Source organism: Thamnophis sirtalis, unplaced genomic scaffold, assembly GCF_051295495.1.
Source record: "Thamnophis sirtalis isolate CommonGarterSnake01/CBP01778 unplaced genomic scaffold, rThaSir2_p1.2 scaffold_9, whole genome shotgun sequence".
In the NCBI taxonomy this organism is placed as follows: Eukaryota; Metazoa; Chordata; class Lepidosauria; order Squamata; family Natricidae; genus Thamnophis; species Thamnophis sirtalis.
In genome coordinates, this window is record NW_028261389.1 from 21624626 (window position 1) to 21647179 (window position 22554).

At 40.8% G+C, this 22554-nt stretch overlaps 1 protein-coding gene across 1 annotated transcript in view; it reads left to right on the plus strand.

Annotated features, from left to right (window-relative positions):
* Window positions 1-22554, plus strand: part of SLC37A3 (solute carrier family 37 member 3) — a 44619-nt gene that overhangs the window by 634 nt on the left and 21431 nt on the right. The window contains exons 2-10 of the mRNA XM_087723010.1: window positions 4977-5157; window positions 6090-6204; window positions 9456-9548; window positions 12129-12212; window positions 12982-13127; window positions 16711-16807; window positions 17050-17134; window positions 20356-20555; window positions 22165-22306. Of these exons, the coding sequence (XP_087579136.1) occupies window positions 5063-5157; window positions 6090-6204; window positions 9456-9548; window positions 12129-12212; window positions 12982-13127; window positions 16711-16807; window positions 17050-17134; window positions 20356-20555; window positions 22165-22306 (1057 nt within the window). The 5' untranslated portion in view covers window positions 4977-5062. The remainder of the gene's footprint in view (window positions 1-4976; window positions 5158-6089; window positions 6205-9455; window positions 9549-12128; window positions 12213-12981; window positions 13128-16710; window positions 16808-17049; window positions 17135-20355; window positions 20556-22164; window positions 22307-22554) is intronic.

The window sequence follows — 22554 nt, forward strand, 5'->3', positions numbered from 1 at the left end:
AGCCAGAAGTTTATTATTTGTTTTATCTTCCCTGTGGATGCAATCCTAATGTCATCACTTGCTGATGATCCAGGATGGATTTGTCTTCCCCATCCACCCATATGATTTAGAGCTCATTTGTTTATGTTTTATCATCTGGGTTAACAGTGCTGGAGGCTAAATCAAAACTGCTCCGAAAGCAATGTATAATTATAAATGCATATCAAGTCAAGATTTTGAATGTTTGTTTGGAAGAATCTTGGGGTTAGTTTTATTCTAATCCTAAACAGGAGGTAATGTGAAAATATGATATTGAAAACAGTGGAATGATTACTAATGGGGTTCATAACCTAAATCCATTTAGAAATCATACACTTCTCAAACTGGAAACCTTTCTGTCCTTTTTTGGAATTCCTTTGGGAATGGGGTTGTGACTGAGAATTCCTGGAATTAGCAGTCTTTGTACCTGCAATACATTGATCTGTTTAAGAGATTCTGATAATTTTCTCTCTCTCTCTTTTGTCCTTGGACTATGTAATTATACACTGCAATAGAGTGTGTTGATTGATTGGATCAGGGATATTGTACATAGTACCTTTACAGATAACTATTGTGGGCTTTATATGCTGCAAAAATATAGTCCTCTCAATAACTGGACACAAAAATATCTCTATAATCAATGGTTTTTGTTCCTTAGTTGCATAGTACTTAATCAGAAAATGCCAGAAGGAACCATGTAATTGATGCTATCTGTTGAAAATTCTCATAGTACATGATTAAATTAGTTCTAATGGTAAAGTGGGCAGTACAGAATATAGAAATTTGTGATAGAAGCTACCATCCAAAATGTTAACTTTAATTGAATATGAATGGTTTTCTTTCTCACTAACAAGACATGCCCTTATACATTTCTTGGCAAATATTTGAAAATGTTTTGCTACTCCTGTGGTTTTTTAAAGAAACTTTCCAGTCTAACTTTTGTAGCCTTGGGATTTTGTGATAGTCTTCAACCTGAGTATTAATCAGATCAAGTACCAATCATTTACTTTTGAGGTCCTCTAAGGCAGGAGTCTCCAACCTTGACAACTTTTAAGACTTGTGGACTTCAACTCCCAGAGTTCTGGGAGAATTCTCAGAATTCTGGGAATTGAAGTCCACAAGTCTTAAATTGCCAAGGTTGAAGACCCCTGCTCTAAGGTTTCCTTTTTTTTTGCCCATCTCTCGCCTTCAATCTCATGGTGGTTGTCAGGAAATATATGGATCAGGGAGCATTATATATGCTAGTTTGTGAGGCTGGAGGAAAGGTTAAGATCTAATAATAATTTAATGTATGCAAACACTCCAACATACATAATGTCAGCCTATCTTTACAAGCATAAGGTACAATGTGGCTTTCTACTCTTTTTAAAGAAGGGAAGGGACATGCTGAAGGAATACTGATTTGTTACCATACCAGATAAATTCCTTGGATTGCATACTTCCTTGATTACATCTCATTCTCTGTATAATTCTAAAAAAAAAAGATAGCAAATGTAACACAGATAGTCCTTATTTAGCAATCACCTTGTATGGTGACTTTTTGCAATTAAAACAATGATGAAAAAGTTAAAAGTAATATAAAAGTAATTTTATGACCAGTCCTCGCACACATGATAGCAGTTAGACTTATATACCGCTTCATAGGGCTTTCAGCCCTCTCTAAGCGGTTTACAGAGTCTGCATATCGCCCCCACAGTCTGGGTCCTCATTTTACCCACCTCGGAAGGATGGAAGGCTGAGTCAACCCTGAGCCAGTGAGATTTGAACTGCCGAGCTGCAGAACTAGCAGTTAGCTGAAGTGGCTGCAGTACTGCACCCTAACCACTGCACCACCTCGGCTTCTCAGGTCTGTAAAGCAAAGCAAAGCTGAAATAAAATCATAGACACAGTCACAGTTTCACTTAGCGACTGTTGCACTTAACAATTGAGTTGAGGGTCCCAATTGTTGATAAAGGAAAATCAATGAGAATTTAAAACTTTCACGTTTTCAGGGAATAGAGTTTGGATCATTTTTTAACGCCAATGTACAGTTATAGGAAGAATTGCTACCAGAGAATCTTGCTCCACTTCTCTTACATTTGCATAATGCAAATGTGCATTATGCACATGTGAATGTGTAGCCTTGGAAGGAGAGTTGCTACTGATGATTTCTATCATGTGACAACAGTTCTGCTACCCTGGTTGAGACGTCCAAAGACTTCCTATTCATAAACAACTGGAATTTACAAATTAAAGTATGCATATAAGAGGAAAGACCCTCTCTATCTGTAGACTACTGCTTACCTTTTATCTTATCTTTCTACTTAGTAGTTAATTTTCTTTGCCCTTCCACCTCCTGGTTCCTAGGAGAATTAGCTAGATAAAGGATAGATAAGGTAAGTACTGATAAACCATAGGAAGAATAGTAGTCAGCATATTGCTGTTCCTTAGGTGTTTATCTACTCTTACCTCCAGAGTATCTAGCAAGTCCTAGCAGACCCTTCAGAGTTCTCCAATAGTGAAATGATTTCCTGTCTTAGAAATGATCTCCTGTCTTAGAAATGATCGTGTTTCGTGCAGTTACTGAAACCTATTGTCAGATCTCTAAAAGTGATACCGCCATTCAATTGGGAGGAGGGGAGCCTTGGAGTTAAATCAGTAGCTACATCTGAAACAACTGAGTTTTACAACTTTTCAACTGGTTTCCTGTCACCGGGAGACTGAAGGTCCCAACATCTCTGGAGGGATCTTTATGGTAGCCATGTGGGATATATAACTTTAACTAGCGATAGCCATGGGAACTTGTGCTTTATTGACTCCCAGGGCAGAAGAGTTAAGGAAGCATCTTCACACTTGTGTATTGGTCAGAATCTGCATTCGGACAAAGGGGTGGGGTCATTATCAGCTTAATCCCATTTGCATGGCCTAAAGGTTTTCAGATGCTGCTTTGCTTCTAATGGTTTCCATCCTGCTTGATTAAAGGTTCCTTTTGAAATAATCCGTTTCAAGAGTCTTTACTTTCTCAAGTTAGGAGATGAGCCATTACACCTGTAACAAGAAACACATATACTGTAACCTGGAAAACATAGCAGTATGTTCTAATTAATGTGCTATGCTTGACGAAGTGAATAACATCTAGCAGCTAAGTGCTTCTTTTATTCTCTGTAGATGATCAACTGAGTGAATACTGTAAAGTTGAGAGGGAGGCTCAGCTCTTTATTTCATGGACCATAACCATAGTTATGATGCAAAACTAGCATTAAAACTAGCATATAAGGGGAGAGGTCATAGCTTCCTTCTAGAACACAGACTTCACATGTATAAGGTTCCAAGTGCAATCACTACATGTTCAGGAAAGGTTTTTGGAGGTGTGGCAGTCGGAATACGAATAAGCAAGAAGATCTGAGCAACTTATAATCCATAAGCAGGGTGTATGTGATCTAGAGGGACGTGGTGGCTCAGTGGTCGAGCTTGTCAATCAGAAAGGTCGGCAGTTCGGCGGTTCGAATCCCTAGCAGTTCCCTTGTCCCAGCTTCTGCCAACCTAGCAGTTTGAAAGCACATAAAAATGCAAGTAGAAGAATAGGGACCACCTTTGGTGGGAAGGTAACGGTGTTCCGTGTGCCTTTGGTGTTTACTCATGCCGACCACATGACCATGTAGACATCTTTGGATAGCGTTGGCTCTTCGGCTTTGAAATGGAGATGAGTACAGACCCCTAGAGTCAGGAACGACTAGCACATATGTGTGAGGGGAGCCTTTACTTTTATATGTGTTCACAGGGGTGTCAAACTCATGTTGACACATTATCATCATGTGATGTATTGCAACTTTTTCCCGCTTCGCTAAACAGGTCATGGCCCGTGTGTGAAGTATCCTGATAGCGGGCCATAGATTTGACACCCCTGTCCTAGAGACAGCAGAGCTGAGAATATGGGACTCTTTTCGGTTTGGGACAGAGGTGGGTTCCCTACCAGTTTGCACCTATTCAGTAGAACCGGTTTGTCAAATCTACCGAACCGGTTAGAAGAGGTTCCACCAGTGGACCCGGAAAGCAGGCCACACCTACAGAACAGGTTCCAAACTTTTTTGAAACCCACCACTGGCCCTTGGATATGATTATTCTACACTATTATGCTCATATTTATAAAACTCAGTGCCTCTGTGAAAGGTAAGGATGACTACTGCGTTTGTGGTGCAATCAGAACATTGCGTGTGTTGAAGTTGTTTTAACACAAACAAAAGATGCCTTTTGAAAAACAAGTTTACATCATATTCTTATGCATGCCAGTGCTGTGTGTGAGGTAATTTAAGGTGGTTCTGACAAGTGTTGTCGGTATCTTCATATCCGGTCACATGGGCGGCAAGCCACTCCCACAAAGGAGGCCACACCCACAGAGTAGGTTCGAACAATTTTTGAAACCCACCACTGGTTTGGGGAGATTAAACTCTCCCGTATTTTGCCTTGTTTAATCCCCCCCACACACACACACAAACTCAAAAAACTAAAAGGAAACAAGTACCTTTGCTCAAGAACTTTTAAGCCACTGTAAGAATTTTGCATTTTTAGTCCCTCCAAAAAGCTAAGAGGTAAGCAAGTATAACATTTTATAGGGGATCGTGTATGTTTGATCAATAGCATTTGCTGCAAACTCATGTCAATGTTTTTTATGAACTTCAATCTAATATTAGCAGTAGTAAAACAAACCCAAACCATATGAGTTAATGTACCAGTTCCCCAAATGTGTCTCCAGTAATACAGACAGCTAACCATTCCTTATTAAATTTCCTTCTGCTTTGTCAGGAAATGTGAAACATTATTTCCCTGATATTTCAATTGACATAGGATATTATATGTGCACATACAGGTGATTGAATACATTTTCTTAAAAGTAGGACTTAAAATGTTTATACTTTGCTCTTGCTGCCTCTGTTTCAATATTCCTTGACTTTATTTTGCTTTTATTTTATTTTTAAAAGGTGAAGAGAAATGACATAATTTACATTCCAGCCTTCCGGGGCAAAGAAAGCTGGGGGAAGAAATTGGAGAAACCTGAAAGGGAGCTATGCCTTTTACTCAGAGGAGGCAGTCTACTAAGAAAAGCCTTGTGTCACAGTTCACACATCATCATGTTGCTGTGTTCCTCCTCACTTTCTTCAGGTAGGTGGCTGTAATTGCACCTGCATGGGATTCATCTGAATTCTTGAGCAACCTGGATGAAAGTAGAGCACTGAAAGGTTCCTTTTATACGGTAGAATCAATATGTCGATGCAGAACAAATGTTACCTACAAACTTCTCATCAACTATAGTTGTATCTCACCCATTTTTTAATCCATGAAAGATAAGTCTACCAATTATAACTATCCATAGCTATATGGTTGCTGAGGAAAACAGGATGCTGGATTTAGATAGGCATTTGGTCTGATCCCTCAGGCCCTTTTTTGAATGTCCATCATTCCGTAATATCTATTAGTCCCAACAGCATAGCTAATGTCAATGATAGTTTCTTATTAAAGTATTTCTGGCATGGGCTATATTAATAAGATAGGCAATGCCATTCAGCAGAGACGATAAAGAAGAAAATTCACAATGCGCTATGATTAGAATACTTTGTTACATTAGAATATTTTATTGACCAAGCGTAATTGGACACACAAGGAATTTATCATCGGTGCGTAAGATCTCAGTGTACATGCAAACAACAAAGTAATATAATAGTAAGTTACCAGTAGGAGAAGATAGTAGAAAAGATGAAAAGGATAATAATGATATAGCCCTACTGCATGGGTAAATATGTTTAGAGATAAGACAGTGCTGTGGTAATTAGGTAATTCACAATGCGCAATGATAGCATAAACTAAAATACAATTTAGAACACAATAGTAACATCATTTGCACCCCGCTGGTTCTATTTGATTCACTGACATCCTTATTCATAACCAACGTTCTCCTTGCTAGATGCAAGAATTAAAATTAAACATATATTACCTCAAATCTACAAGAAGTCTGACTCCTTGTATACTTGAGGTAATAATAATATATGTTTAATTTTTCTTTCTTTTTTTGTAATTCTTCTTTTTACAATTCCTAGCTACTCTCTTCTCCATGCCTCCCGAAAGACCTTTAGCAACGTTAAGGTCAGCATCTCCAGCCAATGGACCCCCTCTAGCTTTAATGACTCTGCCTTCATTCTTCAACCATACGAGGTAAGGAGGTTGACTTTTACTGATTTTTCAAAGCCTTGCACAAGTTAGCATCTCCCCAGAGGGTTGGCCTACAGAACAAGCAAGCCAACAAGAGTTTAGTGAGGGATATCAAGGAAGCAAGACGCTTTTAAAAATGTTTCTCTTTCATCAGAGTAACATTGAGGTCAAAGGAATTAGGACCTGCAAGGTTATTTGGAGATGGCAAGAATTATCTTTGCTTATATGCCCAGACTATCTTGGACATGAAGAGGCAGAAGCTAAACCTCTATTTAGGAAAGAAGAAGAATCTTAAATTAGGCATCAAGAAGTGACATGATAGAGACATGTAACATGATATGAAACCCTAATGTTATGACAAAGAAGTCTTATACTGTTATACTCTGGAGCTTCAGAATAGATTCCATGCTTTTGCTATTGAGATGTTTGTAGATCGCTAAAGAGCAGCTACCACAAGTCTCAAGGACTGAGGAGGATTCTGTCGGTTTTGCAAAGGGAAGGATTTGCCTGCCTCTGCATTGAGGAAATACAGTGAGGAGTTATGGTAATTAGTGATTGTTCACTGAGGACTCAACAAATGTCTCATTTGACAACAGAAGTTTTGGGCTCAATTGTGGTCGTAACTTGAGGACTACCTGTACGACATAATTTAAATAAAGCCTAGTATGTAGCTTATTTACAGTCACCATTGTTGTTTGTGTATTTATTAAATTTCTACACTGCCCATTCCCCCTAAGCGACTGAGTGGTTTACAACATTAAAAAACATATAAATACACGAAGAAAAGCATAAAACAGTTAAAACAAGTTAAAACTTATAAATAAAAATGAATAAAAATAAAATTCAAAGATTAGGAGGTTATTCTGATATTTTTCCTGGTTTTCACAATACATTCCACTTTATGTCTAGTATTTTGTACTATTTTAAAAGGGGAGGTTTTTTTGTTAAAAACTTCTTGCACATAAGACCATATAATTGCCTACCTATCCTTGTGCTTGCAGGATTTTAGAGGGTTTCAATGAATTTAGTCATCTTGAGCTTTGGATAATTCAAATTATCCCCTATAATTTTCTAAAATTTAGTGAAGGCAAGACACTGTGATAAATTCTGCAATTGGACAGGCTAGAAGTGCCACAACATTCAGTCAGAATTATGGTAGTCCACTGTATTTCTTCACTGATGTATAGTTGTGGGGTTTAGAAGAAGGGTCTGCTGGAAAGAAAAGACATCCCCTTCCAGATCCATGATGTAGAAAGAAAGGAGGATGGCCTTGATGGAGAGAGAGGAAGATGTATTAATATAATAACAAGGAGGGAAATGTTGCTTAAACACAAATGGTGAAGGAGGAATGAAAAAAAAAAAAACCAGGCAGATCCCTCTTTAATTTATATTAGGAAGAAGTAAACCTGTGTTTTTCAATCTTGGCCAGTTGAATATAGGTGGACTTCAACCCCCCAAAATTCTCCAGCCAGGATTCTGGGAGTTGAAGTCCCTCCCGCCCCCCGCCCTCCCTTCTTCATGTAGCCAAGGTTGAGAAACATTGAGGTAAAGCATAAGTAGACTTGCATGATTCTGTTCTCTTAATGTGTAGTTCATTTCTTGGTCTGATCTATATTCTAGACACATGCTACCTGCAAATTTCTAGATTGGCTCAAGGGAGCAGAAATCAAAAGCAGGAGAAAGAATCTGTGGGTTGTTTTAAAAATCTGGGGCTTCTAGGAATTGTAATGCAGCAGGATCTGGAAAGTCATTAATTCTCACATCTCTAAGAGTGAAGAACTGGCTTTCGACTAGTTAAAGCAGTATCATGCCGGGTTTTTTATATATATAGACAGGTGTTCAGAGGTAACCTTGTCTCCATTAAATATTTACTGAGGATTGATGCTGGATAGGTTAAGTATAGATAAGCTTCGGCAAACCAGGGGAAAAGGGAATTGTGTGATGTCTTCTTTTTCTAGTGATATGCTTTCTAGGAGTGTTCTTTACTCTGTAAACACTGGCATTTTCCATTAACAAGAAGTAGCAGGGCAAGCTGCTATGTTCCCTGATTAAGAGGTTGTCCTATGAGAATTAACAGTTTCAGTGTTTTGAGGCTTCCTTCTTTTCACTTTGTAACAAAGCCTGATTCATTCACGAGAAATGGTGAAGTTCTGGTGAAGTTCTGTCTAACAAATTAGTTAATGAAGCTCTTTAATTGGATACCTCCAGTGGTGGGATTCAAATAATTTAATAACCGGTTTTCTGCCCTAATGATTTAGTCCAACAACCGGTTCACCAAATTGCTCAGAAAGTTTACAACCGATTTGTCAGGCCTGCAGCTGGTTCCTTTTAGGATCTTTGGCCTGCCACACTAATATTCTATTGTACTATGCTGTTTCATTAGTACGCCCAGACTCGATTCAGGAAGAAAGCCAGCTTATCTGGGGTCCCATCAAATGTTGATCGGAACCATGGGATGTTCTTGTTATTGTTGAACCACGGGTCTGCCGGGAGTGCTGATTTCATTGCTGTCATCAGCTTATCCTGGTTTCGGATGGTGACTTGGGCCACCTTTTGGCAGGAGGAAGAAAGGATGGGGTGAACCATTTCTTTCTTCTTACTGTCGTACTGCGGTTTTCTCGACAAAGCATCCACCAACAAGTTCTTCCCTGCAGGGATGTGTTTCAGTTCGAATTGGAACCTTTGGAAGTATTGTACCCAGCGAACTTGTTTTTGGGATAGTCTTTGATGGGATTTGAGAGCTTTGAGGTTTTTATAATCAGTCCAGACCTCGAACAGCATATCCCCCCTTCCAGGAAATGTCTCCCGAAGTGGTGCGAACTGGCTGAATCCCACCACTGGATACACCTGAGATACTTTCTACAGAAACCCAGCCAGATGTAGTTCTTACCGAAGGAACTTCTCTGTCTCAGAAACTGGAAATCTTTCTCTTTTTTGTAGAAGTGAAACTAGAGAGGGATCTTTTTAAAAATTCAGTTTTACCAGAAATTACTATGAATATCATGAGTCAGGATTGCTGTGTTTCTGTGTGCCTTAAATAGCTTGAGTGGGATAGTAAATTTAACACTTTATCTCCTAGCCTTTAGTATGGGGATTTGAATTACATGGCTTCAGAAATAACCATGGCTGGAATCTAAGGACTAAAGAGATTAAGTGGGGGTGTTGTTTAATATTTATGGGGCTATGTTGTATTAGCTACGTAATTGCTACATAATTGCCATCTCATTTTATAGTAATCTGACTTTTCTTTGTAGCTTTGGAACAGCAGTCATCTATTTCCTAATGCTGAAGAAGCTACGTTGTTCCTTGGAACATTGGACACCATCTTCCTGTTTTCTTATGCTGTGGTGAGCAAATTCTCCTTCTTTGAACAGTTCTTGAATTTTGAAGAAAGCGGGAGATTAAATCCATCAGATTCAACATAGCGTATAATTTTACAGGATGATTAGCATTGATCTATGAAGCTCAGTATCATCTACCAAGCTCTCCAGGTGTTTTTCCACCGCTGCCTCCATTACCCTTCATTATTTGACACTAGAATTTATGGCAGCTGGAGTTCAGCCCAGAAGATCTTGCATTGCTAGAACTGACGGGAGTTGGATTACAGCTTGCCTATAATTACAGGACTCTCTTAAGTCTTTCTTAGCTTTACAAAAAAATAATTGAAAATGGGATCTTTTGAAAGCTTTCACTGCTGAGCAAAGATTCCATGCTAACTTTATTGGAAAGCTATAGTTATTGTCACAAATGATAGCAAATATAAGTGTCCAAAAGCTGATAGGGCTAAACTTCTAGTCCTGGTGAATGACCCAAATTGGATCCTGCTGTATTCATTGTCTCTTATTAGCTCGTGGTGTTAAACACCAGGTTGTTTCATCATAGTTTGCTCAATAAACTGCAATGGATTAGCTTTCTGTCACACATTAAGCTACAAAACATGACTTGTGCAGTTGTTAGATTTCCATCACACAATATGCCAGAGCCAAAGAAACCATTTTATGTGTGCATCCAGCCAAAATCTAGTTAATATTGCACAGTTTTTGAGTATAACAAAAAGGGTACAGTATTGATTACTTACACTGTGCCAAAAAAAAGAAACAGACATGAAAAAGAAAGCAGCAATCTCCAGGCTGACAGCAGCAGCCTTTCCTGATCCATTTCTTCTAGATGAGCTTAGTTATTTGCTAGTTTATATCCCACTTTTTATTCAGGAACTCAAGGAAGCATACCCAGTGCTCACTCTCCTATTGTTCCCACAATAACAGTCCCAGCAAGTTTTCACAACTGATCATGGATTTGAAGATATGTCTCACTTGTTCAATCCAACAACTAAACCATACACCAAATTGGTTACAATTCCATCATTTGCTGCCAAGGGGATAGACCCCTTACTTTTGACAGGCATCCGTTTGGAAAAAATCTATGGTAGTCTAAACAGGAAGAGTAATTTTTGAATGATCTCATTTTATTGTGTAAAAATATTAATGCATCTTTCAAGTGGGCAAAATCACATATTAATGCTTGTGTCATCCCCCCACCCCACCCCCGGGCCAAATATTTTAGAGTATTGAGATATTTTCCATTTGTTTTGTGCTGGTGATCATGTTCTCAGAACACATGAAATGTGAAAAGTTGTTCCTTGAGCATTTCTTTATTTTTGCTGTTTTTTTCTCTCAGATTTTAGCATCTTTTTCTCAGAGATAACAGGATAATCCAAATAACATAGTCCAGTATCATATAATCAGTTCGGTATTCAAAGTTTGCTAGCAGTTGCAAAACTTACAATAGCTCACAGCACTTTCTAACAGCCAGCTTCCAAAACACTCAGATCAGATCAGCCCAGCATCTAACAAACAGAGAGCTAACAGTCATTCTGGCTCCCTTTTATGGCCGATTGAGGAAAACAGCAACCAATCACATTTTACAGTATGATTTAAAGAAACAGGTACAGCATTGTTACATGATTTATATATTGCCAACCCAACCGTTAGATTATATTCCTAACGTATCATTCCAATAGCAATAGCACTTAGACTTATATATGGCTTTACAGTACAGAATTAACTTTTAATGGGGCTGTTATGGCCTGATAGATTACTTCAAAGTGGATTCACATTTTATTACATCTGAGTTCTTCAGAGCAACTTCCTTAGGGTTTAATTTTAGTCATGATGAGGTTGCAAAATACTTCAAAGTGGGCTCTATGCCTTTGACTCCAAAGCCTGAAAATGTTTTGCCAAGTGCTGCATGTGGGGTGAAACAACAGGAAACCCTGGATGCACCTGATAAGATAGCACTTAGACTTATATACCGCTTCAAAGTGCTTTTACAGCCCTCTCTAAGCGATTTACAGAGTCAGCGTATGGCCCCCAACGATCTGGGTCCTCATTTTACTGACCTTGGAAGGAAGGCTGAGTCAACCTTGAGCCGATGAGGATCCAACTGCAGGCTTCCAGCAGTCAGCTGAAGTAGCCAGCAGTACTGCATTCTAATATTTGCTCAGTGGCAGATAAGATATTGCATAGTTTAGTTATTGATTTTACAGGGCTTGAAATTAGTCTCATCTGAATTGTATGACTTTATGACAAATACAACCTTAAAAAGAATAGGAGTGGTGTGGTGGGCTAGAGATGGAGCTCTCTCCTCACAGTTGGGAGACTGTGAGTTTGATCCTAGGTAGAGGCAGATATTCCTCTCTTTGGGCACAATGAGAGTATATCTGCTGAACCTCCGCATTGGCGACAGGAAGAGCATCTGGCCATTAAAACACTCTGCTAGTTCCATTCAGTTGCCCAGACTCCACCCTGAAAGGGATTATGGGGTCATTAGATGATGATGATATTGAAAAGAATAATCGTTTCATTGACTATCACAACTTTCTTCAGCTGATTCTTACTGAATAACAATTTTTATTATTATTATTTTAGGGCCTCTTTGTTAGTGGTATTATTGGGGATCGCTTGAACATGCGCTGGGTTCTGGCCTTTGGGATGTGCTCCTCTGCCTTAGTGGTAAGTTGGAAAATCAAAGTTGGGAAAATATGCTATCCTGGGTAGTAGTTGACTTTGAACATCTGTAACATTTTCTCAGAAATCACTTCTAAGTAAATGAAGATATTGCATTCAAGAAACTCAGTAGGATCTTCAGCTTTATAAAAGAATGCATGGACTGAACATTTTGATGTATCTGTGCTGGAGATTGTGTTTTATAGCCAAATGATTCATTAATTTGATAAAATATTCTTGAGATTTCAGCTTCTTAAAATATTCTTGAGAGCAAAAACAGGAAATATGATACTTGTTGCTAAAGCCATTTTATTCCAATTATAGTTGTTATCGTACAGGGTAATTTTTATTTTTTTAAAAATTAACAATGTGCCAGTTCTGTACATTCTCTTCTAGATCAGCTGAAGCGTGTGCTTGGAAAAATGCAGTTTTCTGTTTGGTAACAGACATAGGAAAAAAAATTACTAAAAGCTTTCTTGCCGTAGTAATTAGAGACGTTGTGCCCAGATAGATCTTAACTTGTAGCCTATAAATAATTATATAGAGCAGTGTTTCTCAACCTTGGCGACTTTAAGTGCTGTGGACTTCAACTCCCAGAATCCCCCAGCCAGCACAGCTGGCTGGGGAATTCTGGGAGTTGAAGTCCACAGGACTTAAAGTCGCCAAGGTTGAGAAACACTGATATAGAGCATGGCTAGAAAGCATCATGAATCTATTTGGCCAGACTAATTTGGGATCGACACTCCATTTTCTTCTTTTTCTTGTTTCTTTTTAGGTGTTTGTGTTTGGCACTGTTACCGAATGGCTGCATTTCTACAACAAGTGGTTCTACTGCTGCCTGTGGATTGTGAATGGCTTGCTGCAGTCCACGGGCTGGCCCTGTGTGGTAGCTGTCATGGGAAACTGGTTTGGCAAAGCTGGGTATGCGAAAGTTGGTTCTCCCCCTTGTACCTATGTTTTTAGTGGCTTTCCTCTCCACTGTGTGGTTATTGTGCAAGGCTCCTCTTCCTGTTAAACATGCGTTGCCTGTGTGTCCACATTGTTTTGTTTACTGAATGCACCGGCCATGTGATCATGGTTGGGCTGAATTCCTGCCAAGGTGAAAATGTGAAACTCTATCCTATTTATAAGGACAAAGGCTGGTTGTCGTTTTGGAAAAGAATCAGTAAGACTTAACAAGGATTTGGCTGCTAGTGTTCGATTATTTAAGTACAAGATTTATTAGTGCCTCAATCTTCATGGACTCTAGTTTTATGGCTGTTAAGATAGCAGCAACAAATAACGTACTGTTAAGAATATAAAAGGGACACGGTGGCTCAGTGGCTAAGACGCTGAGTTTGTTGCTCAGAAAGGTTGGCAGTCTGACGGTTCGAATCCTAGTGCTGCATAATGGAGTGAGTTCCCGTTACTTGTCCCAGCTTCTGCCAACCTAGCAGTTTGAAAGCACGTAAAAAATGCAAGTAGAAAAATAGGAACCACCTTTGGTGGGAAGGTAACAGCGTTCCGTATGCCTTCGGCGTTTAGTCATGCCGGCCACATGACCACGGAGATGTCTTCAGACAGCTCTGGCTCTTTGGCTTTGAAACGGAGATGAGCAGTGCCCCTTAGAGTTGGGAATGACTAGCACATATGTGCAAGGGGAATCTTTAAGAATATAAAGAATTATAACAAGTATGTCTTGCATGTTGAAGTGATACATATGCAAAGAAAGGTCTCTATGAATATGTGTGAGGAGCATCCTTATGTCCAGGGACAAGCTATTCCTCAGGAGCAGAACTGCTGCTGAGTAGGCTAACTGTTGTGCCTATTCTCCTCTGCTTCTGTTAGATAAGGCCCCTCTGGCCACCAGGGTTGAATGGAAGGAATCTAAATGAGAAAGGTGGTATCTTTGATGCTCGAGCTCAGAACCATTTTGGATTTTAAAAGTATCAGCCAGCATCTTGAATTGCATTCAGAAACACTGAAGCATCTCTTGCAGCAGTGGTTAGTACCAAAGTTGGCCATTGAACATGAGGACTGCTATCGAGTGGCTGTTGTGTTTTCCTCCCAAAAATTCGGCCATTAATCCAACACTCAGGCTGGGGGGTCAAATTCTACACCCCTCAGAGAGGGTTCGCAACTTGGGAGTCCTCCTGGATCCACAGCTGTCATTCGACCATCATATAGCAGCTGTGACCAGGGGGGCATTCGCCCAGGTACGCCTGGTGCGCCAGTTGCGACCCTACCTGAACCGGGAGGCTCTCACAACAGTCACTCGGGCCCTCGTGATCTCTAGGCTGGAATACTGCAATGTGCTCTACATGGGGCTGCCCTTGAGGAACATCCGGCGACTTCAGCTAGTACAGAACGCAGCCGCGCGAGTGATCGCGGGTGCACCCCGATTCACCCGCATTACACCTATCCTCCGCGAGCTGCGCTGGCTACCTGTCGATCTCCGGATGCGCTTCAAGGTGCTATTGACCACCCATAAAGCCCTACATGGCAGTGGATCTGGATACTTGAGAGACCGCCTTCTGCCAATTACCTCCCTACGGCCTATAAGATCTCATAGGTTGGGCCTCCTCCGCATCCCATCGGCCAGCCAATGTCGGCTGGCAACCACAAGGAGGAGGGCCTTCTCAGTAGCGGCCCCGACCCTTTGGAACGAACTCCCCGTAGAGATCCGTACCCTCACCACCGTCCAGGCCTTCCGCACAGCCTTGAAGAACTGGCTCGCCCGTCAGGCCTGGGGATAAGGACCATTACCCCGCCCGAATGTTGTATGCATGTTGCGTATTATTTTATTATGTGTTGTCGTCTTAGTACTGTATTGTATTGTATTCCCCTCTCCCTGGTTTCTGTGAGCCGCCCTGAGTCCCCTCAGGGAAAAGGGCGGCCTACAAATAAAATCAATTCCAATTCCAAATTCCAAATTCTATATCAGCTGAAGTTTCTGGATGATCTGGATGGGTGAATATGACAGGGAGATAACAAGAGCATGAGTAACCCCCATAAAGCCTGCTGTTCCAGAATGTTTAGAAGTAGCTACCTGAAGAGCAATTAAATGCAGGGCGCTATCTATGACTTCAAAGCCACTGTGTCTCATATCTCTTCTTATTTTCTTAATTGCTTGCCTCCAGAATCATGAGTGATCAGAAAAACATATCTGTATATTCTTGTTATGTATAGACTATGTCTGTACGTTAAGATATTGAGCCGCGGTGGCGCAGTGGTTAGAGTGCAGTACTGCAGGCTACTTCTGCTGATCATGGCTGCCAGCAGTTTGGCAGTTCGAATCTCACTAGGCTCAAGGTTGACTCAGCTTTCCATCCTTCCGAGGTGGGTAAAATGAGGGCCCAGATAGTTGGGGGCAATACCCTGACTCTGTAAACCGCTTAGCAATAGCAATAGTAATTAGACTTATATACCGCTTCATAGGGCTTTCAGCCCTCTCTAAGCGGTTTACAGAGTCAGCATATTGCCCCCAACAACAATCCGGGTCCTCATTTTACCCACCTCGGAAGGATGGAAGGCTGAGTCAACCCTGAGCCGGTGAGATTTGAACAGCCGAACTGCAGAACTGAGTCAGCTGAAGTAGCCTGCACTGCTGCATTTAACCACTGCGCCACCTCGGCTTAGAGAGAGCTGTAAAGCACTGTGAAGCGGTATGTGCTATTGCTATTGCTATATAGCTACATGCTGCATATCATCCTCAGGTTATCTTAATTTTGGGGTAGATTTTTTTTTTCCATACAGCATACATTATTTTACATATGAACTTTTAAAATCAAATGAATGCACTTCAGTTATTCAAGTTTTTTTTTAATCCAAAGGATGGCTTCTCGTTCTCTAATTCTTAAATCCATTATTTTCAGTTGTCCCTTTCTGGGTCTGAAAAGTGTGCATGCTGAAACAAACAAGACATGCACAGCATGATAACACACTTTCTGTACCGTCCTACCCAGAATACTTCGAAGTGCTTGGTAACAGAAGCTTTCCGTTAGAACATTCTTCACCTTTTTATGGGGTAACTTTTTATAGCAATAGCGATGGCACTTAGACTTATATACCGCTTCACAGTTCTTTACGGCCCTCTCTAAGTGGTTTACAGAGTCACCTATTTCCCCCAATAATCTGGGTCCTCATTTTAACAACCTTGGAAGGATGGAAGGCTGAGTCCACCTTGAGTCTGGTGAGTCTCGAACTGCCGGCAGTTGCCAGTCAGCAGAATTAGCCTGCAATATTGCATTCTGACCACTGTGCCACCACAGCTCCTTTATAGTAGCAGTGTTGTGATAGTCCTAAAAAAATCAACTTGTAAAACTGAACTCCTGTATATGCAATGTTGTTTGAGGGAAGTGAATTTTAAAATGGTTTTTCGACGAGTCGATACGAAATGCTTGCATCTGCCTTGTTCAAATTGTTAAAGGGGAATAATTGCTTTAGATTTTCTTTTCTTTTATTGCCTGACTCCCGAGTTATTACCCAACTTAATTTATTTATTTTTTTAAAATTTCACATTCAGGAGAGGATTTGTTTTTGGACTCTGGAGTGCCTGTGCATCAGTGGGTAATATCCTTGGAGCATTTCTTGCCTCATCGGTTCTGCAGTATGGCTATGAGGTGGGTGAGGCTTCCTGTCATTGTCCTACCTGGATTGGAGCCAGTCGTATTTCAGCGTGAATTGTGTGTTTTTATTTATTAAACTTCTCAGCGTTTCACTGTGCCTTCCAATAAAAATATGTTGGGACTTCCTATACAAGCAAAAATAAAATACCGGAAGGATTAATTGCTTGACTTAAGATAAGAGAATCCAACAGTCACCCATGAAATATCCTCATTGGTTTTTCCCTATCTCCTTTCAGTATGCCTTCCTGGTGACATCATCAGTCCAGTTTGCTGGGGGAGTTATTGTCTTTTTTGGCCTTGTGATTTCTCCCAAAGAAGTAGGTAAGTAGAAGCACCTTTTCACTTGTTTTGTCTTTCCTGCTCTCAAACCCAAACTGCAAGTGGGGCATAGTTAATTTTTGACTTGGCACGCCAGTCAAAATCCATATTAAATATTCAAAACCGCGTTGGATACTAACATTAAGGGCAAGTTTTTCCCCCCATTTTAAACGTTAACAGGTAATCCTCGATTTACAACAGTTTGTTTAGGGACCGTTCAAAGTTACAGCCGCACTGGAAAATGTGACTTGTGACCGTTTTTCAGAGTCATGACCTTTGCAGCGTCCCCATGATCGTGTGACCAAAATTCAGACGCTTGGCAACTGGTTCATACTTACAACGGGTTGCTGTGTCCCAGGCTCACGTGATCCCATTTTGCAACCTTCTGACAAGCAAAGTCAACGGGGAAGCCAGATTCACTTAACAACCAGGTTACTAACTTATCAATAGCAATGATTTACTTAACAACCGAGGCCAGAAAGGTCGTAAAACAGGGCAAAATTCACTTAACAAATATCTCACTTAACGACATATGTTTTGGGTTCAATTGTGGTCATAAGTTGAGGATGACCTATACTGTGTATCCTGCCCAATGGTGGGATTCAAATCATTTAACAACCGGTTCTCTGCCCTAAAGATTTCTTCCAACAATCAGTTCACCAAATTGCTCTGAAAGTTAACAACCGATTCTCCCGAAGTGGTGCGAACTGGCTGAATCCCACCACTGAGCCTGCTTTTATAACAAGTCTAAATTGGTCAACACAAGAACAAAATGGGATGCACGTTTTTGAACTTCATAACTAAAAAGACAACTGCAAGAACAATAATATGGCAGTAATAAAACCGTTCCAACATTTCGCTTGGCAAAATGTCTGCAGTGCTGCATCTGAATCGAGGCTGATGACTCGCAGTACAGAATTAACTTTTAATGGGGCTGTTGTGGCCTGGTAGAGTACTTCGAAGTGGATTCACATTTTATTACATCCGAGTTCTTCAGAGCAACTTCCTCAGAGTTTAATTTTGGTCATGATACCTCCAAGAGGCAGATGAGGTTGCAAAATACTTCAAAGTGGGCTGTATGCCTTTGACTCCAAAGCCTGAAAATGTTTTGCCAAGTGCTGCATGTGGGGTGAAACAACAGGAAACCCTGGATGCACCTGATAAGATAGCACTTAGACTTATATACCGCTTCATAGTGCTTTTACAGCCCTCTCTAAGCAGTTTACAGAGTCAGCCTACTGCTCCCGAACAATCCTCATTTTACTGACCTTGGAAGGATGGAAGGCTGAGTCAACCATGAGCCTGGTGAGATTTGAACTGCAGCTAGCAGTCAGCTGAAGTAGCTTGCACTGCTGCACTCTTAACCACTGTGCTGTCTCGGCTCATGGGTTGGGATGGAATTTCTATCCTGATGTAAGGCAGCCTCTATGGATTTGTGAGTGTGCAGATCTCTGCCATGAATCCAAAGCATGGCTGTTATATATGCCATCTTCTGTATACCCCCAAAAAGGTGGTTTAGATGTTCTAGATAGGAAGGGAAGAACCAAAGAGCAACTGATTTCCTTGTAAGGTTGGGAAAAGAGCTTTGTTGTTCACCTCTTGCTATTCAGATGCAACTAGGTAGATGCTGCTAGTGGTTATAAGACCAGAATGTTTATTTTACTTCAATCTTATTTGTTCTTGTGATTACCAAAGCACTTTCTTTGTTTGGACTCAGCGATAGCGTCTGTAAAGAAACACAGTATACGCATCCTTACTTTTTTTTTATGCTTGCAGAGGAAGCCCAAAAAGTGGCAGAGAAAAAGTTAATTTGTTCAGATGCTGAAACCGGCTTGTAAAAACCTGTTGTGGGGCATCTTTCTTCAAGTCTCATCTGCCCATTAGAACTGCGGCTGGTAGAGCTTTGAAATTGTCTCTATTTATCAAATTAAACAGTACCCCACCCATCTTACAAACAAGTGATTCCAAAAGGCATACAGCAAAGCTAAAAATTAATGTAGTGACCAATGCAGATTGTGGAGCAGAGGTGCAATATGTATTCTAGGAACACACGTAACTTAGACTTAGTGTAACTTTATTGTCACTTTGAAGGTACACAAATCGGCATGCATTAAAATGAAATTTCATTGCATACAGTTCCCAAAGGGTCACCACCTTCAATCTATCTATATAAAAATGGCTGTGTGTGTGTATGTTCTAGCATAATCCTGGATCGCAATTTCAACCAAACTTTGTACACAGATAACTTACTCTCTGGAGAAAAATACTGTGGGGGTAAGACACCCCTAACACCCCTCGGGGGTGTGTGTGTTCTGTTAAGATGCAGCCTGTTGTGCCTTTAAATGGCTTCTACTATACTGCTGTAAACTGACTTCTACTGTACAGCACAGTGGCCATGGAAACGGCTTCACAGTACTCCACAAGGGGGCTCCCTCTGTTAAGGGGGAAAATCCAACAGTAGAAATTATGTTTGGTCAGACATTTTCTCCCTATAAATAAATACCCAGGCAATGCCGGGTTATCGGCTAGTATACACTTAAAAACATGATGAATAAATAAATAAATATGCATATACCCACATACCCTGTACATATTATTCTATGACACAGAAAAACACCACAGTCTAATTTGGATGGATACATGTACATGGCGAGAAAAATGAATCTTGCGAGTTTACTAGGCGAATGGCATAGGGAACAAAGCTGTTATAGAATCTGCAATCACCTACAATGCTGCTCTCTGTATCAGATGAAGCTTCCAGATACTCTTCAAGGGCAGCCCCATGTGCAGTGCATTACAATAATCCAAATGGACGACGACGACTACTACTACTACTACTACTACTACTACTACTACTACTACTACTACTGTAAATTTAGTCACACTGCAAGTACGTCATACCAGTCTTGCCGTTGGAGAAGTCTGACTCCAGTCCTAAAGGGAATGCACTAATTTGTTGGGTCTTCCAAGTAACGGCCAGACACGTACAGTGGAGAGAGTCGGTGTCAGGATCACACAGGATTCTTTTGAGTGTGTCAGAATAGAATTTGGGTGTTTCTGCACAGCCCCATCCAGAAGCATTTCTCAGCCCGAGGAAAGGGAAAGAAGAGAGCGTAAGGGAGCCGATTCAGAAGGGAAGAACCATAGCTCAAAAGAGCAGACACGAGAAGAGGGGATTGTCCCTTCCTTTGTTTTTTAGGTTGCCTTTCTGTGATTTCTCCTAGGCCTCCCTGAAATTGGCACAGAAGGGGAGGGTGAAGCTGTTGAGGAAGATGCCACTGAGCCATTAATTAGCAGCCACGAGAATGAAGATTTCGATGAGCAGAATCACACCATTCAGGCATCAGACCTGAGCAGTGGTAGAAATGCTCCATCCCAGGCCATTGGATTTTTTCAGGCGTGCTGTCTGCCTGGCGTCTTATTGGTAAGGGTGCTGTTATCATCCCCTTCCAGTGATAGATAGATAGATAGATAGATAGATAGATAGATAGATAGATAGATAGATAGATAGAACTAAGAAACAAGATCACATGATATCTATGGGCACAAGTATTTTTAAGGATACTGTCTTGGTGCCCGCCCCCCAAATCTCCTTTCCCCCCTCCGGTATTTTTAGTCAAGAAAGTTTTACTTAAATAAAAATGGAAGCTAGCATGCTGCAAAGCTTTGTTTTTATTTCTAGGAATATCTTTAGTGCCCACATGGGGCAAGAGGAAATAGAAGAAAAGGAACAGTGGACAGCTGCACACCAATTCTTAGCTTAGCAATATACCAACCTGCCCCCCGCCAAAAAAGAGAGGCAGAAGTAAGTGAAGTGATAGACAACATCTTGGGGTGGTGAGGAGCAAACTAATTAAGTTTCCTTCCTTGTCATTGTGTGGTTTCTGACTGGCATTACCCTTGAGAATTCCGTTACATACTGTCGACTTCCAAAAGTGTCCATCTGCCCCATGGGTGAAATCCACTTACCTTTGCTATCGGTTCAATAGCAATGTGAGCTCACGGGCAGGTGGGTGGAGCCTGCTATTGCAGCGAACCGTGAGGGGAGGGGAATCCGCTGTGCCACATGATTTAGATTATCTAGAAAGCAGGAGATCCTGCTTTCTAGCTAATATAAATCGTGCATCACGGCTGATAGTCGGAAAAACTGATGCGCCCGAACCAGTAGCATTTTTTTTACTACCGGTTCGGGGGAACAGGTAGCATTTTTACTACCGGTTCAGGCAAACCGGTCCAAACCGGTAGCATTTCACCCCTGACCTGCCCCTAAAGTCTACCTCATCCAGTATTTCTAAATCTTGGCAATTGTAAGATGTGTGGGTCTCTAACTCCCGGAATTCCCCAGCCAGAACTCTGGGGAGTTCTCCACCTATCTTAAAGTTGCTGAGATTGAGACTCACTGACTAAGTCAATATTAAATAATGCTGCGTAGACCTTGTGGGAAGAGACAGCGTCACTCATTCTGCATTTTTAAGAAAGCCAGGTAGCGCTTCCCATTGTTTGTTTCTCTCATACTGGTGCATTGAGTTAGACTGACAGGCGGTAACTGATTCCAGTTCATCCAACCCATTTTCTAATGGATCAGGTTCAGATTTTTCTGTTCAAGATCTGACAGTCTATGTCAGGCATTCCTTGGAATAGAAAAAAATGAACCTGATTCACTTTTAAGTTAGCCAACCTTGGAAATAAATACATAAATCAAGGGGGCCACTTCCAGAAGCTGAATTCTAGAAATTACAGAGATCCAGCAAAATGACAGAAGGAATTTCAACTAAAGCTTATGATACTTCAAAATCCTAATTATCCTAACAACTGAACAGCAACAATGTCACTACTCTCACTTGTGCCCATCCTACAGCTTTAATAAAGGTATAATCATCTGGCTGGGGAATTCTGGGAGTTGAAGTCCACAAACCTTAAAGTTGCCAAGGTTGGACACCCCTGCTCTATAGAATTACAAAGCCATGCTAGCTCAGCTAGGGTTGTTTTGATTCTAACAGATTTTCTCTTGGGATGGTATTTATTTGTTTCAGTATTCCTTGGCCTATGCTTGCCTGAAGCTAGTGAACTACTCCTTCTTCTTCTGGCTGCCTTTCTACCTCAGCAACAATTTTGGTTGGAAGGAGGCAGAAGCCGACCAGCTCTCAATCTGGTATGATGTTGGAGGCATTATAGGTATGACTATGAAGCAAAAGACAAATTCTTTTTGTTGTTATATTTCATTTTCAGTTCATTGTGGGATTAGAAGAGGACGTGGCAGGATGTGGGTGAGAATTCTAGTTTCTAGAAACTAAGTAGACACCGCTTGTCTACCAATTAGTGACTGACAGGCAAAATGATGATGGATGTAGTAGGAGGATGTCAAATGTATTTATTTATTAGAGTTTATCCTGCCTTTATTATTTTATAAGTAACTCAAAACA